Genomic DNA, 16,441 nt, shown 5'->3' with positions numbered 1-16,441 from the left:
GGTGTTTGTTCCGTCTGGAACTCCAACCTTCTCTTTCTCCTAATGGGGGGAAGGGTGCTTATTTTTCCTGTCCCCTGCTGAATGAAGATACGCTTTTGCGTATGGTCCACATCAGTTGCTTGTAGCTCTTCCTCAAACCTATGCTTCTGCATTTGGGAGGTTAGCGAGTGCTCTTCTGTATAAGAGCCTGAAGCTGGGTCTCTTGCAGTTTGTTTCGGCATCGAAACTTTGTCTGCGTGTTTTTTCGGCTCCGAGGTGACTTTTTTCCTTTTCGGGGCCGAAACCTCTCGGCGTCGATCTGTTTCGGTGCCGCTGTCTCGGCGTCGAGCCGTGTCCACACCGGCATCTCGGTGTCGAGGCTTGTCTCCAGCACTTTCTCGGTCCCGAGAAGGCTGCGTGCCGGTGTCTCGACCGGAGTCGGACGATCTCGGCACTGTTTGGGCCTTTTTCGGTGCCGACGGTCGGTCACCGAATTTATGGGTCGAGCCATGGCCTGGTGGCAGTGGCGTCCCCTGGGCCTTGTAAATGTTCCTCTGAGTGGATTTCGACGTCTTACTCACGGTTTGTGTATCGTCGAATCCTTCGGAGTCTGAGTCTTGGATCGAGAAGGTACCTTCCTCTTCCTGTTCCTCGAACTCCTGTTGGGCTGTCGGTGCGGACGCCATCTGAAGTCTTCTGGCTCGACGGTCTCGGAGTGTTTTTCGGGACCGGAACGCACGACAGGCCTCGCAGGTGTCTTCGCCGTGCTCAGGTGACAGGCACAGGTTGCAGACCAAGTGTTGGTCTGTGTAGGGGTATTTATTGTGGCATTTGGGGCAGAAACGGAACGGGGTCCGTTCCATCGGCGTTCTTCAGCACGCGGTCGGGCCGACCAGGCCCCGACGGAGGATCGAAAAACTACCCCGAAGGGCACCGGAGCTTTTCGATCTTCGATGCGGTGTGAAATCTAAGTACGCCGATCCCGAACGCAACAATACCGACGAAAATCTTCCGAAATTAACTAATTTTCCGTTCCGAAACTCGGAGCGACAGGAACACGTCCGAACCCGATGGCGGAAAAAAAACAATCGAAGATGGAGTCGACGCCCATGCGCAATGGAGACAAAAGGAGGAGTCACTCGGTCCCGTGACTCGAAAGACTTCTTCGAAGAAAAACAACTTGTAACACTCCGGCCCAACACCAGATGGCGAGCTATTGCAGAACATGCGTATCTACAGCGACAGATGTCATCGAACATACCTGTTTTTGGTTTGGGCAAGAGTTTTGGTTCAATTAATTTATTGAAATATACAATCACTTTGTTCTTATCCCCACACAGATCTTCAACTGCTTCAATATCAAACGTTTGCCAAGGACCAAACAGCCGATGAACTGGTGTAACTTTTAATCAGGCAATCCTTCAAATATCTGTCCTCTGCAGGCCTCCAGTATGCAATCCTTAATCTTTTAAAAAGAGGAGTCCTAACAAAATGTCCACATGGGCTGGTGCAGTTAACCCGCTTCTTAATGCAACAGGAGTATCAACTTCTCACCTGCCAGATTACATCTCCAGGCCCTGGATTGTTCATCGCTTCTTTTGCAATACAGTTGTAAATTGTGAGTTAGAAGTTTCTCCTTTTGCCATCCGTGCACAATATGATTCCTGACCGCTTCGTACTCTTTCACTCTTGCAAGCTTTCAACCATTCTTGTTCTGATGCAGCACTGTCCATTCAGCTGTCTCCATTTAGGTAGCTCCAAGGCCAGATGTGAACCTTCCTCGTAACTTTCGTTCGCCGCCTGCTAAGGCCATCCTTAGCAGGTTGACAGATATTCATATATATACATTTTTCACCTAGGGAATACTTGCACTTTTAAAGGTATGTTCTTTTAATTTGCATGCTAATGTTGCTAGACATTTTGAAACACTGCAAATCCCACCCATGAAAGACAAGCGGTTTGTGATAAGTTTATACTGCTGAATTCTCATCTCCAAAGAAAAGTCTTCTGCAGTTCTCACACAGATGAGAATAGTTTCTCTGAAATAGCAAACACTTGCTCTATGTCATTTTCTTAATGTAAATGCAATTGAATTTTCTTTGCTCCCTTCATACCGTGAGATAAGAGCCAATAATACTCTTATTCTATGGCATCAGGGCTTCTATAGACTGGACCTAGGTGTTGCTCTCCTAACTTCAATCATGTAACATGAGTACTCAACTTCATGTCTTAAATCTTTACAGTTTTCCTGCTTTTAGGTCAATCCACTGTCCTCTATTCTACTTAAAAGAACCCTCAAACCTTTGTGTTCACGTTCTGGTGCAGCATACATCAAGGTATACGGAAAGGCGTGCACTCCTCCTAGCTCTCTGAACAAGGCTGGTGGTGCTGGAACAATTTTCCGAGATGGGGTGTCGTCATTAATGTTACTTCACTGAAGCCATAAGGCTTTCAAAAAATTCAAGCGCCACAAAAAATAAGTGTAGCAAATATGCCACACCCGTTCAGGAGAAGAGTGGTAAGGGTGTGGTATGTATCTGGTGGTGCATTTGTAGCACATTCATTTATAGGCAGCGCATTATCCATTGAAATGGCCACTTAACTTGCAAAGATGTGCAGTTTTACTGATAACACCCTACAGCACACAAATGATATTGTGCAGAAGTCAGGTTTCAGCGATCACCAAGTGTCTAGATTTGATTCGATCCTATTAAAATCTTTGTTTCTACCATACTTCAGAATTACTAAAAAATGTGCTTCACTTGTGCTTTCCTAGCTGCTGAGAGAGATTTAGAAAGATGCGTGTAATTCATGTAAAGGCATTTAAATGTTGTTGTGTGTTAGAAAAAACGGACAACATACAGCCTTTCCTTTCACTCTCTTTACCCCAGTTTGTCACCTTAGTCACTTTAAAAAAAAACCCTCCTCAAAGTGAGGACCCGTTTCCCAGTTAAAATAAGCAGCAATTTGTCAACATAAAAAGCCTAGTATTTGACCTTTGGCTTTGAACGCACAGCCAATGTGACAACATAAAAAGTAATCTTTTTTATTGCTCATTGATATTCAGAACTCTAACATGGTTATTTTGAGGGCCTTTGAAAAGGGAGTGGGACTTTAATGGCCAGTAGAGCCCACTAGAGCAGGCTCTAAGGCTATTAGAACATTCTGCCACTAGAGGGCAGAATGTTCTAATAAATAAAACAAAGTCCTCCTGGAGCCGAGGGCATTAAAAACCCCTCGGGCTCCGTGAGGCCTTTGTTCCCAGCTGTTTTTCTGAACAAAGAACATTGGAATGACGACGCTCCAGGCTAAGCCAGGAGCACTCCATTGTCTGCAATGGAGCTCCTAACATTCCAATGTTCTAATAATTCTTCTTACATATATGAATTAATTCCTGACCTTATGTAAAACCTACCGCAAACAGTGAAAGCAAACCATCAGATAAAACAACATGCTCATTTGAGGTTTGCAGGCAAAAGGGAATAAACAGAAGGTCAACATTCGTACTGGTGTCAAAAGGTTCTGAAGAGATGTTAGCATTGGCATAAAAAGAAAGGCAGAGTATACAATTATGTTACAATACATTCTTCTGGTTAAAAATGAATAACTTTTAAATTCTAACATTCTAGTGTATGGCACTGAGCAAAGAAGATTACATATGGCACAACCAAGTGCAGTGTTACGTGAAGGGTACCAAGCATAGTTCTGTAGAAGAGCAAAACCAAAATGGTTGCAGCTGAAGATCCTTGATGTAAACGATGATGGTGGTGCACATTCGAGCATGGGGCAGAAGGCCCATGACGCTTCAAAAATGCATTCCCGGGGGCTGGCAGGAACCCCTCACTCACACATAGAATACATTACAAAAAACTCTGACAGCCAAGGCAAGGCCATCTTTTGAATGTGGCTCTGTAACAACAACAGAGAGAACAGCAAAATGTGCTTTACAAAATGTTTTCCAACGGCAGATGTGTTCATAGTGCCAAACCTGTATTGGGACTGGCTTGCTAGCAACAACCAATTATGATGCATGGCCCCAAGACATTTTTCCCCACACATCTGAGTACAGAGCACCTTTTTACTATCAACCAATATTTGTTAGTGGAAGTTCATTAAAAATGTTGGCTCCATCAAATCAGAGCAATATTTATCAGCGGTACAGCTTAGAAGATCCCAATGTAAAGCCTTGAATGGATCCCCATGTACAACGGGACATGCAATTGTAAATTATATTTTACACAAATTACATAAAGCTGTGATAAATTGGACAGCGGTACTTAACACTGAGACACCCGGTTAACTAAAATTAAGTAGCATTCATCACCAACGAGAATCACTTAATGTAAATGAAAAATCACTAAACGTAAATCATTAACTCGTGAGCCAAGAGGATCCCACTCTCTTCTTACTGGGCAGAGGCGGACAATGCCAAAGGCATTAACTACCTAAGTGCCGGAAGGTTTTCAAACCATTTGAAAACACCTTTTACATACTTTTTCATATTTATTAGTTGTCATTGGTACAGGTCACAGCTTTTTCTTGACAAGAAACGTATTTTTTTGAACATCTCAGCTCATATCATGCGTTCCACAAATGCCAGTTTACCCTCACAAAAGTGGCGCTTTGGATCAGGCACAGAAAGGCAGATCTTCTCTCTACACAATCTAGTAAAGAGGGCAGGCGAAAAGGAACTGGATGCAGAGTCAACCATGGGGATGCGAGAAGATTTGCTTAAGCACATAATGTGAATTATTATTATGAGAATAAGCTCCAGGACATTTCCGTTTACTTGTCCCCTAGAGAGCTCTTAAAGAGATATTCTGGCAATATTTTTGAGAGACCATAAAAAGCCACAACATAGAACACAAATACTTAATATCTGTATTAGCACATGAATCTTAATTTAATGAATGAAAGATGGATAGCTGTTTTACCAAACCCTCTGCCTGCTAGCATGGTACAATCATAAACAGCAAGATATATTATACACCAGGGGCGTTGGGTGCCCCCTCACTAGGCAGCTTAAGCAGGGCTGCGACTGGGTGCCAAGGGTTGAGGCAATGGGTCACAGTAAACATTAATTGGTTGTTTATGGGCCTCTTCTGTCTGCAGATCAGGTGACAAAGTGCTCCTAAATAACACCGTTTGGCAATAAATGACAGTAAAGTGGGAGGTGGTCAGACATCCCAGAAAATGAAGGAGAAAGGAAAAAGGGTGATATCACGAAAATAGTGGAAATCACAAAGGATTAAATAGAAAAAGTAAGCACGAAAAAGTAAGTAATGATGGAAGACAAAGGATGGGTAAATAGGAGGCAAGAAAGAATGGGGGGAGAAAGGAAGGATGAAATGAAGGAAAAGTAAAAGGAAATCAGGAAGAAAAGGTGAATTGTAGGATGGAATGGTAAAACGACTGATAGATGGAAGGGAGAGAGTTCAGATGAAAGAGCAGAAGAATCGATAGGTTGTATGGTGAATGAGTGGAAGGAGGAGGAATGGAAAGATGGGGAAAAGTGAAAGGATGGATGGGTGGAAGTATGGGTAGAACTATTTGTGGACATATTGATGGATGGATCCGTGAAATTATGTATGTATGAATAAATAGATGAACGATTGAAGGGTGCAGGTAACTCTCCTAGGGCTTGCTTTCTTGATGTGCCTGGGGTGAGTAGAGGTATGGTTAACGTTGGAGGTAGTTTCATTTTCTAAGTACTCCCTTGTAATACACACCTTGATTTTGCTGCTGGCAGTAGTTGGGCGACCTTTCTTCTCTGCCTGAAGGTTTTCAGGGAAGAGGGCCTTTATGAATGGCCTGGAAAACCAAAGAGATTGTACTGATATGTTCATGTTTTAACTTTGATTGTGATTTAATTGAATACATTATTACAATTACTATGCTGTAAGGATGCATACAATGTTTGCCATATCTTAAAGGGAAACTAAATGTGTTGCAAAAACTGCCCACATCAAACTGCCAAACCCACCTTACATAAGACAATTTGAACTTAAAAACAGAAGGACCGTCTTGCACACAGCCATTGAAGGCCCTTAGATCTTTCACACAAGATATTATGCATATAGGTGTAAGTCAGAAACACATGTGAATTCCATGCACATGCCAACATACATCAAAACATGTGTAACACATGAATATATGATTCAGAAGGAAATACAAATAAATAAGCAGACATTTGTAACTAGCATTGAGCTAAGCGCAGCTGCATCGAGAAACAAAGGATTTTGGCTGGAATAAATTTCATGAGAGTAATTAAGTTAAAACACAACTCTGGATCTAGAACATTTGGCCAAGTGATTTAGGGCCTTATTACGACCTTGACGGAGGGGTTTCCTCAGTCACAAATGTGATGGATATCCTGTCCACAGTATTACGATCTCCACTGAATATAATGGGATCGTAATACGGCGGACGGGATATCCGCCACATCTGTGGTGAAGGAAACCCCTCCGTCACGGTTTTAATAAGGCCTTTAGTGTCTTATTTATAAAACTGGAGAATTTAGATTGTATCCCAAATTCGTCACTCAACCTATTTCACGGGAATATGTACAAATGAATTTGTCTCTGTGCGCCTCAATTTCTTAATATATGTAATGTTCCCATCCATCTCCTTACTTCCTGGTTCATGTTACACATTCTGTTCTACAAGCAGCACCTCATGTCTGAGGCACTCCTGCCGAAATGAAAAAGTTGTGTTTAAATAGTAAATAAAAAATAATATGAATAAATATCTACCATAACAAATGAGGTCAACATATATCAAAATGTCTTTACAGGTTTATTATTGGTTAGTCTTTATATTGCCTCACTCACACTGCAGACACTCAGGGACCCCATATTGTCCCTTCCCCTGGCAGGGCGTTCATGGGGGGGGGGGGGGGGCATTCTGAGCTCCTGAGACTCCCTATGGAGTTCAGAGGCTTTCTCCAGGGCTGGGAAGGAATTGGTTATATAGACCCAGGGCCTAGGGCTATGTGATCCTTGAAGGGTGTGGAACCATGAGCTGAGGGAATATACAAATACTTCAGCAGCCCACAGAGCACTGTCCCGCATTTAATATTTCTTGCTCCCAGCCCCTGACCGCCACACATGGGGCTCCCATATCCTTGTGAAGGGTATATCCAGACCATGCTCCCATCACAATCCACTTAAGAACCTGGGGACAGGAGGGGGTGAAACAGATGTGGTGACTCAACGCTTGGTTTCTATCTGATCAGTTGTTCACCCAAATATTTAAAGTCCTGCTGAAGGCCTTTTTGGATATCAGTCGGGGGACAGTGGACTCACCTGGGACACTGTGGGAGGAGTGTAAGACTACTATGAGAGGGGAAGACACAGTCCTGTATTAGCAGCAAATCTTGTGAGAAGTCTGCCGGCATATCCGACCTAAAAACTCTATCTTGGCTTAAGAGACTATGCACCAGGTTATTCCTGGGGAACCGGTGTGCCATTACTTGACGGTGGAGAGGGCCACTTTACGCCAACTGTGTCTGGATGAGGCCCGCTGGTGTTAGGAGGCCTCCAATAGATGAGTATACGAATGGGGTGATAAATCCTGCAAACTCCTACAATAGCTTGTCACCAGTTAACTTGGATCTAGAATAGTGCCTAGAAAACCGGACAAAAAGGGGTACAAACCGTCACTGCCCCTGAGATTGCCTCCGCCTTCATGGATATCTATGGCTGCCTTTATGCCGAACACACGTGCCAGAAGGAGATGGCACATGCCCCACTTCTTGTGAACGTTACATTGTCCAGAAGGAGCCTCTCGGAAAGGGAAGATCTAGATCAGCCATTGCCTGTGGAGCAGGTCAACAAGGCCCTCTCGGATATCAATTCGGCCAGGACTCCTGGGCCGGAAGGATTCCCAACGGAATATTATCACAGACTGTGCCACAACATCTTACCTCCCATCCTGGACATGTACCTGGAGGCAACCAGTCTAGACCATTTTCCACCAGAAATAGACCTAGCCACCATGGAGGTGCTCCAAAACCCGACAAGCCACTTGACCTGTGAACCTCCTACTGGCCTATCTTTCTTATAAACACAAAGGTTAAATTGTTCACTAAAGTTCTTGCACAATGCCTTACTTGAGTACTGCGCCGCCTGGTCAATCTAGACCAATGCAGCTTTATGCCCCACCATAACAGGAGGCACTGTATTCAAAGGGTCCACATGCTTCTGGCCTGTTTCAGGTCCCTGCAATGAGCCTCAGCCCTGATGCTCCTTAATTTCGAGAAGGCCTTTGATTACTTACGACTGGGCCTACTTACAGGAGATACTATGTAAATTGAGCCTTGTTGCCAGTTTCCAATCCTAGGTTTGCATATTATATGCCAGGCCTCTAGTCCAGGTGCATGTGAATGGGGCAAATTGTCCGTAGATTTCCCGATCTGACGAGGCACAAGGTAGGGATGCCCCCTGTACTCTCTTCTTTTTCCCCTAGCAACAGAAACTTTAGCAACCTGGGTATGGTGTGACACCCAAACCTGGGTATTCAACAGGGGAATTGCAATGGAGGATATGATTACCTTCTATGCTGACAATGTTCTTCTTTTTAAGGCCCGACATAATGTTAATGTTTCCGCCTTATTGAGATTCTAAACATATTTTGGTTTGCCTCCAGATTGAGGGTAAATTGGTCAAAATCTCTCCTAGTCCCTCTGAAGGACGACAGGGGGGGGGATGAAAGTTAGCACCCTGCTCTCCCTGTGTACCAACAGTTATTGATATCTAGGGATCCACATGACCTGGGAATCGAATCGAAATTGGCCTGGAGCCTTAATATTCAGCCGCTCACTCATGCCATCCAGGCAGATATGGACAGATGGGGTAAACTGCCCCTCAATTTATTGGGGAAGGTGGCCTTATGTAGGACGTGGATTCTTCTGCGCCTGCTGTATTTCCTGCAGAACTTCCCCTTCTCCATCCCAAACTCCTGTTTTGCAGCTGTAACGCCTAAGGCCCAGACATTTCTATGGGCCAACAAACCCCACAGAATATCTTTTTATAAATGTGTTTTATCTACGTTCGATGGAGGCCGGGACATGGCCGACATACTTCTTTATTATTGGGCTGTACACATATTGGTGGTAAACAACTGGATTTACGGTGGATGGGAGGATCCTGCCTTTGGGCGGAAGTCTCCCTAACCGGCCTGGACAATATTATGGGCATACCATATGGATCATCTATCACAAAGGTGCTTCCAGGGGTTACCAGGGTAGTACTTCAGGTCTGGAGGTCAGCGTTGCGATGGCTGATGTAGGATCGCCGTGTGACACTGGAAACCCCCTTTGGACAGGACGATGGCTGGACCGAGTAGCTCATTTCTAATGTTTTTTTGGTATGTGACTGGATGGCGGTGTTGAGTCTGGGAGATGTTTGGCAGGGGGACCATATGAAATCTTTCCTTATGCTCCAAACTGAATTCTCCCTACATAAATCTCAGTTCCACTACTATCTCCAGCTTAGACACACACTGGTGAGGCACAAGAATGCACTCATCATGCCACCGGAATACAATCCATGGAGGCAAGAATACTCATATGCCTACTGAATACGGAAGGCAGCTCCCAGATATATAGGCCTCTAGTTAATCACTCACCATGCACGTTACTGATTCTTAAGGCACGCTAGGAGGAATAGCTGGGCCCTTCAGAAAAGATGAGGTGGAGTGAACCATGCATGACACCTCTCCCCTAGATCACATTGGCCCGTTTGCGCCTCATTCAACTTAACTTTCTTCATAATACATATTTGACACACTGAAGAGTGTGAAAAGACCAGAGACTCTCCGAACGTACCTGTACCAGATGTAAGCAGGGTGTTGGAGATTGTTTCACATGGTATGGGGATGCTCATTCAGTCAACGATATTTGGTTTGCATCTTTGGGACCCTCTCAGAGGTTCTGGGTCAAGAGCTAGAGGCAACCCCCAACATCGCCTTGCTCAGTCTTGTAGACGAGCTGGGAGGTCTGAGGGGGGATAGAATGTTCATGGGAATGGGAACGCTGTTAGCGAAGAGGGATGTATCCAAATACTGGAAGGCACCAGATGTCCCTTCACTGCAGGAGTGGAGGGCAGGTATGGACCAATGTGCTAAATTAGAGGAAGCAATTTATATAGTACGTCGGTGCCCCCAAAAAACCTCCAAAATCTGGGGGAAATGGTGGGCGTGCTACGGACTAAACAGGGGACAAGTCTCAGGCTGGGGAGAAGGGAACAACAGGAAATTGAGATTGTTGCGAATCACTCTTGACAGCCCCCTGTGTGGGACCACATTGTATATGTTTTTTCTGTTTTGTGTTCTTATTAAAACCAATAAAATGTTGTTATAAAAAGATTGGCGAATCTTTAATAGATGATAACGTAACTATGGGAATATTTATGCCAGAGTGAGGAGACGAGAGGAGACTTTTGATAGTAAGAAGACATCAATTGACCTTCCTTTATGATCTAATCTTGTCAGGAGCATGTACCTCATAGATGAGGGCACACATTTCCTCTGTGCTATGATGGTTTATGCTACCTGCACACAAATGATAACACAGGCTTTTGGGCCTCGCCAGTTTAGTGTTACTACGCCATATTGCCTTTGATGATAAGTGTCCAAAGGGACGTGCTGTGACTGATGGCAGTCAGCACGATCAAATCTTTCCCAAGTCATGTGCAAAATGCTCTGGGAAGGAAACCTCTTCTCACTTAATGGATATGTACTCTGAGTAGTTATCATGTTTGCATTGTCTCTTATCTACTTGAACCAAATCAGATTCATTTAAGAGGTAGACTTTACGAATACACCAAGATGAGAAGTACTGATGAAAGGCTGTAGCCCCACACCCCTTATCTGTTATTCTAACTGAAATCATTAACAAAACCCTTTTTTCTTTAAGGTTAATGGTGAGCAGTGGATACAGATAATTCATATTTAAGGAGACTCAAACAAAGGCTAGTGGGTGCATGCTGAAGTCTTTTGAATAAGCAATTAGTCTTCACTGTTGGACTATAATATTGTTTCTAGGGCCACTTACAGTTCACTGCTCTGCATCAGCTCAATCAAGTCCATGAAAAGGACATCTCGATTTCTCTCGCAGAATCCATCCATGTCGTAAGACACCTAAGAAAATTAGAAATAAAAATGGAGCAAGCACTGGATCTTTCAGCACATCAATCATTCTAATTTCTTAGTGGTTTAGCTCAAACATACTTGTTGTTTATCAATTACTCATAACTGAAATTAAAGTCCAAAAGAAAAAAACAGTTTACATAAAATGCCTGTCTCTGTAGCTATAAAGAATGGCTGGAAGGCGTACTATGTATTCTTTTGCTGAACACAGTAAATTTGGTAAATTTAGCCCTGATGATGAATCTGTTGGGTGAGCTGATAGCTACAGTTTGGTGGGCTGTCATATTTTGAAAGGCACGCCAATTAATATATTAAAGTATTCAAGACTAATTACATGTATGGGTTCTATGATAGACCAGTACAAGCCAGCTGATAGTTGACGATGATCTTGCTGTTTTGTCAGTCAGTGAATCTGATCTCATAATGGCACCAATGTGGCTCTTTACATAAAAATGTTTGAATTCTCTGCGCCACACCTGCAAATCTCTCACCATAAGTAAATTTAGACGTCTATGAAACTTAATAGAAACAATCTTTAAAGTAAAACACACTAGATGAAACCAAACTACACAACATCAAACTAACCACAAGCAACCTCACTGGGTTCACTCTGGCTTAAACATATTCTGACATGATATCCAGCAAAATGGTTATACCAAAATGATTGTCATCATTTCGCTGAACACATACAGTCACAACCACTGTGACAGTGTTCAAGCATACATAACAAATGAGTCTCTGCCTTTTTACAAATAATACAGTATCATACAGAACCTCAACAATACAAAAAGCCACAGCACAATGAATCAAATTCAATCTAAACCCAATGCAAAAGAACCAAGCCACCAAGACTCAGGTCAAGTTAAACTAAATTACTAAAGCAATACAACTCATTCCCAACCAAAGTAAAACTAACCAAACCTACCACAAAGCACACTAGCCAGTTATGACTCAATCACAGCCTATTCCAAAATGCCAGGTTTCCTGTCCTACAGCGATTAGAGGAGAGCACATAGAAACATTTGCTCAAACATTGACCTGTTAGCGCCATCCATTAAATGTCACATTATCACTGTGTCATACCTCCATCAACGATAGAATTACTTTATTTAGGCTGGGAAGGGTCTGGATACTATGAAAGCCTGAGCAACGGTATTTGGGAAAGATTTAAATACCGACTATGGTGTGTATGGAACTTTATAAGTCAGGAATCCACTTCTAGGTCAATAGTGGCAAAGCACACATCTTCTTGCCTGACAACAAATCATAGTTGCGTTTGCTCCCATTTATGCCTCGATCCGTCTAATCTGCCTTAAACACACCCCTCCCCCAACTCAATTCCTTGTTCTCTTCCTTCCCTTTCTGGGTTAAGTCTTTTCTCAGAGGACTTCCCTTCAGCTTTTTGTCTTTGTGTGAGGATGTTATTAGTTTTATTATCCATTTGATACTGTTTGAAGAGCTTCTGGTCCCTCTGCATACTATGGGTCAATGCTGGTATCCTGTTCGACTGATCTCATTACCACCTTCTCTGCCCTTGAATGGGGTAAGCACTTTCACAGTGAACTGATGCAGCACAATTATTACCTTTTATATTGTGTAAATGTACATTCACACATTTACGACCCTTAATAACAACTCAAAACAACATAGCGCCTTAGGAACATTCAACAAACTATCTTGATAGCAGACACCACTCTTTTCTGAGTATTCTAGACAACCAAGACAGGCCACAACTGAGGTATTTCCTCCTTTCCCTATTTCCTCTTATTTTTTTATGCGGGTTATGGAATCCTTGACAACCTTAGAAAGACTCGGGAACTACGGGGATTCGCAGAGGATCAACTTCTTTGGTTGAAGTTTGACACTAAACTTTTCAGTAAAGAACTAGAATAACAATCAACAATCATCTTCACATCAAATCATTCAGTCCAAACGAAGCCAGTGAACCCACCCTTTGCTAGCTATTATCCAACCACAACCAAACAAATACAAATGAAATTCAACCTATCTCAATGCTAACCAAGCAGAGCAAAATCAAAACACACACAAAATACCCAAGTACTTTAAAATGGCCTGTAGTTCCCATCCTAAAAAACAACTTAACATAAATTAAAACAAACTAAATCAACAAAACTTGTACTCAACAGAATCTAAAGGGAGCCTTGCAGATCAAATTCGCTCCAGCCTAACTTAGCTACTAACAAAGACAACCCCCACTATCAACTATCCCAAATTAGGCATCTCATTCCAATCCAGTCACCACACTGCAACATGTCACAATACCAAATATATAACCAAAACAAAGGTGACCATAATCTCTGGCAAAAAAAGGCATGGTTTGAGGGAAAAGTCATTGAGGCGGTGACTTCTATAAATATTTGAGAGTCTGGTTGGATCAGGGGCCGCCTGCAAGCTCACATCACTACTCAACAGGGGGTTTCCTGCTCCCTTAAAGGGGCCTTCTGCAAAGTAAAAAAAAAAAAAACAGGCAATATCCCTGACTCATCGAAACTGCTGAGGGTAATAGGATGTACATTTCTCCCTATGGTGGCCTATGGGGCTCTGACCTTTAGAAACAGAATGGCCAACTGATTAGATAGATCACAGTCATCTTGCTACCGGAGAGTTTTTTTTTTTCCCCACACTGCTCAAATTCGGCTAGAATTTGGACTAACCTTGCAGCAATGGCTATTAAAAGCCAGGTTTCTAGCTTACAGTCTGAAAGTCAAGCAGGCAAGGGAGCACACACTCAAACTCTATCTGGAAATTAATATGCCGGAAACAAACTGGCATAAGTTTCTCATCCCGGCCCTAGAGGATTTAGAGGCATGTACAATCTGGACAAGCGGGCTTCTGGCACCGATGAAGGCCAAACGTTGATCAAACAAGTCAGACTAATCTTAGCAGAGAAAGATGCATATGCAGTGAAAAAACTGGGGCACAGTAGACTGGCTTTGATGTTGTATGAGCCAGGGACTCTGCCGCTCTACTTTGTCCTTGCCCGTTAATACAACTATAAAACAACAAATAATGGGCTGGCCCTTTGGGCTAGTCCCCCTGAAGGCATAATCAGGAACTCGGTGGAGGAACTCGGCGAAGGAGGATAAACGATGTTGCCTTTGTGCTAAGAGTGAAGAGTCTTTGACCCATGTGCTATGCATCGGTGAGGAACTGATTCCACAAAGAAAATTCTGGCTTCAGGCCGCTTTAGCGAATTTTAAACATTCAGACTTGCCAAGTCCTAGAAGTCTGCTTGAGAGGGGAATCAGCGCAAGTGTCAGCTCGCTTCATGAAGTTCATGAAAGCGACAGGAGCATTGCTGACCCCTCAGCAACTACAGGACTGCTCGTGGATAAAACTTTGACAATAACTGCCTGCTTAGTTGCGACTCCCCTCGCAAGGTCAGGTTTTAAAGCTCAAATTAACTATGCTTCCGTTTTTTATTGTATGATTTATCATGTTTGTGTTTTACCTTTACTACATTGGTTTTTTATCAACATATAAAGGCTTGTTATAGATTGTAATGATTTTAAGTAATCATGCAATAAATAAATAAATCAGAATCTGTCGTAATACAAAGTAACCAAGCTAGCGCAATCTTACCCAAAACTACCAATAATTACCTCAAGTTCAATCTACATCACATCAAACCAACAGGCTCAAAGACTGGAATAAGGAAATAAATCACAAACCAGATCCATATCAACACAAACAAAACTCAAAGCCAAACCTGACCATCAGGTCAATATGCACAAGAGGAAGAGACTTCTTAGATACCACCTTGATGAGTGACTAAATATTATTAAACAATTGAGGCAGAGCTTCTAGAGTAAGATTCAAATCTGAATCCAATGCTGCGCAGAATGAATGCTTATCCAGGTCAACAGGTTCTTATCTCCGTCTTATTTTAGATGGCACTGTATTGAATACATAGGTGACAGATAACCACATTTAATTTAACTGCAGACTAATGGCCTGCCTGCAGTACCTTTCCAGCATAATGGTGAATGATGAATCCTTGGTTCCAGCTGTTAAAGTGGTCATGTGTTCCAATCGCCATTTGGAGTTTCTGAAGAAGGGTTTGATCAGCACCCTCTCCGACTGCGTGCATGGTGGCACAGACGTCATCCAGGATGCTCATAATGCCTGGGGGATTCTGGAAAGAAGTTAAAAGGCACAGTGAGTGACTTTTCATTGGGAAAAGACAATTTCACTCAAATATTTCACATTTCCGTTTCCGACAATTACAATAGTTATGCATGCATTTTCTGAAGTTACACACAAAAATACTTAACACAGACTGTACAACACATGTTCATACTTTTGTTGTAGTGCACTCTCACTGAAATTAAACCTAGGGCACTGAACACTACTGAATCATAAAACAACAATTATTTGTAGCATCTGTTGGCCATTCATTCACTTGTCACGTGCAAAAAAAACTGTACTGAGACCTGTCACATGAGGTTATGAATCTCTTTACTGATCTAAGTCAAAGAAAATGTATATGTATACATATATACACACACAGAGACCTGTCTAAGTAAGAAGGGACAACAAATTATCACGGAATTGAGACAAACTAGAAAGAACCAGTGGCTTAATTAATTGGGGTACTATGAGCACCTCACACTCTTGGGCTGGCATTACTATAATTCTAGCACAAAGGATTTCTAGGTAGCTATGCAAAAGCACAAAAAAAATAATGTAAAAAATTCATAAACGGCACATAGAATGCCCATCTGGAGATGCTCACCCATAGGCGATGAATATGTTGATATGCATTTTTGCATACAAAGAACCCCAGATGAAGCATCACAACTTTTTACTGTAATCAATTGATCCCTGAGCTGATGCTCTAGCATAGGATACAGTGGGACATTATTTTGGCACATTGCCCCTGAAAGGACAGACTATTGATATTTTTGGATCAAACCTGTTTTTCGCTGGGATAAGAACAACTTTTTTTTCCCCAGTACCGAATGTATCTACGTTTCAGATCCCACAAAGGATAAGTAAGCAAAAAGCTAAGCATGCTTGAGTCCAGGTGGATACTTCACCATTCCAGGGATCACACACCCTACTGGGGGCCAAAGCGTTCAGTGCAGGTTTTCTTTGTGGTATCTCTAAAAAGGAGATGCCCCTCACCTGGAGTGAACGGAGTCCCACCGTACGTTAGGTGCAAATAGGGAATTCGCTTGGTGAGTCAGAGGTCCACAGATGCCCAAGTTACTCTGTTCAGGATCAGGAATGGGAATCCTTCATACAAATATAATGGGACGCCAAGAGCATGGTGCCTCAGGAGGAATGCATC

General features: G+C 42.8%; 1 protein-coding gene across 4 annotated transcripts in view; it reads right to left on the bottom strand.

The window, feature by feature from the left end:
• The window catches only part of MYO1E (myosin IE), a 451,378-nt gene that overhangs the window by 161,358 nt on the left and 273,579 nt on the right, over positions 1-16,441 (bottom strand). For all 4 annotated transcript variants that reach the window (XM_069222075.1, XM_069222077.1, XM_069222074.1 and 1 more), the window contains exons 14-16: positions 15,116-15,283; positions 11,033-11,118; positions 5,709-5,790 (exon numbers count right to left, since the gene is read on the bottom strand). In XM_069222075.1, coding sequence (XP_069078176.1) covers positions 5,709-5,790; positions 11,033-11,118; positions 15,116-15,283 — 336 coding nt within the window. The remainder of the gene's footprint in view (positions 1-5,708; positions 5,791-11,032; positions 11,119-15,115; positions 15,284-16,441) is intronic.

Source organism: Pleurodeles waltl, chromosome 3_1, assembly GCF_031143425.1.
Source record: "Pleurodeles waltl isolate 20211129_DDA chromosome 3_1, aPleWal1.hap1.20221129, whole genome shotgun sequence".
NCBI lineage: Eukaryota > Metazoa > Chordata > Amphibia > Caudata > Salamandridae > Pleurodeles > Pleurodeles waltl.
This window is presented reverse-complemented; position numbering and strand designations above follow the sequence as displayed.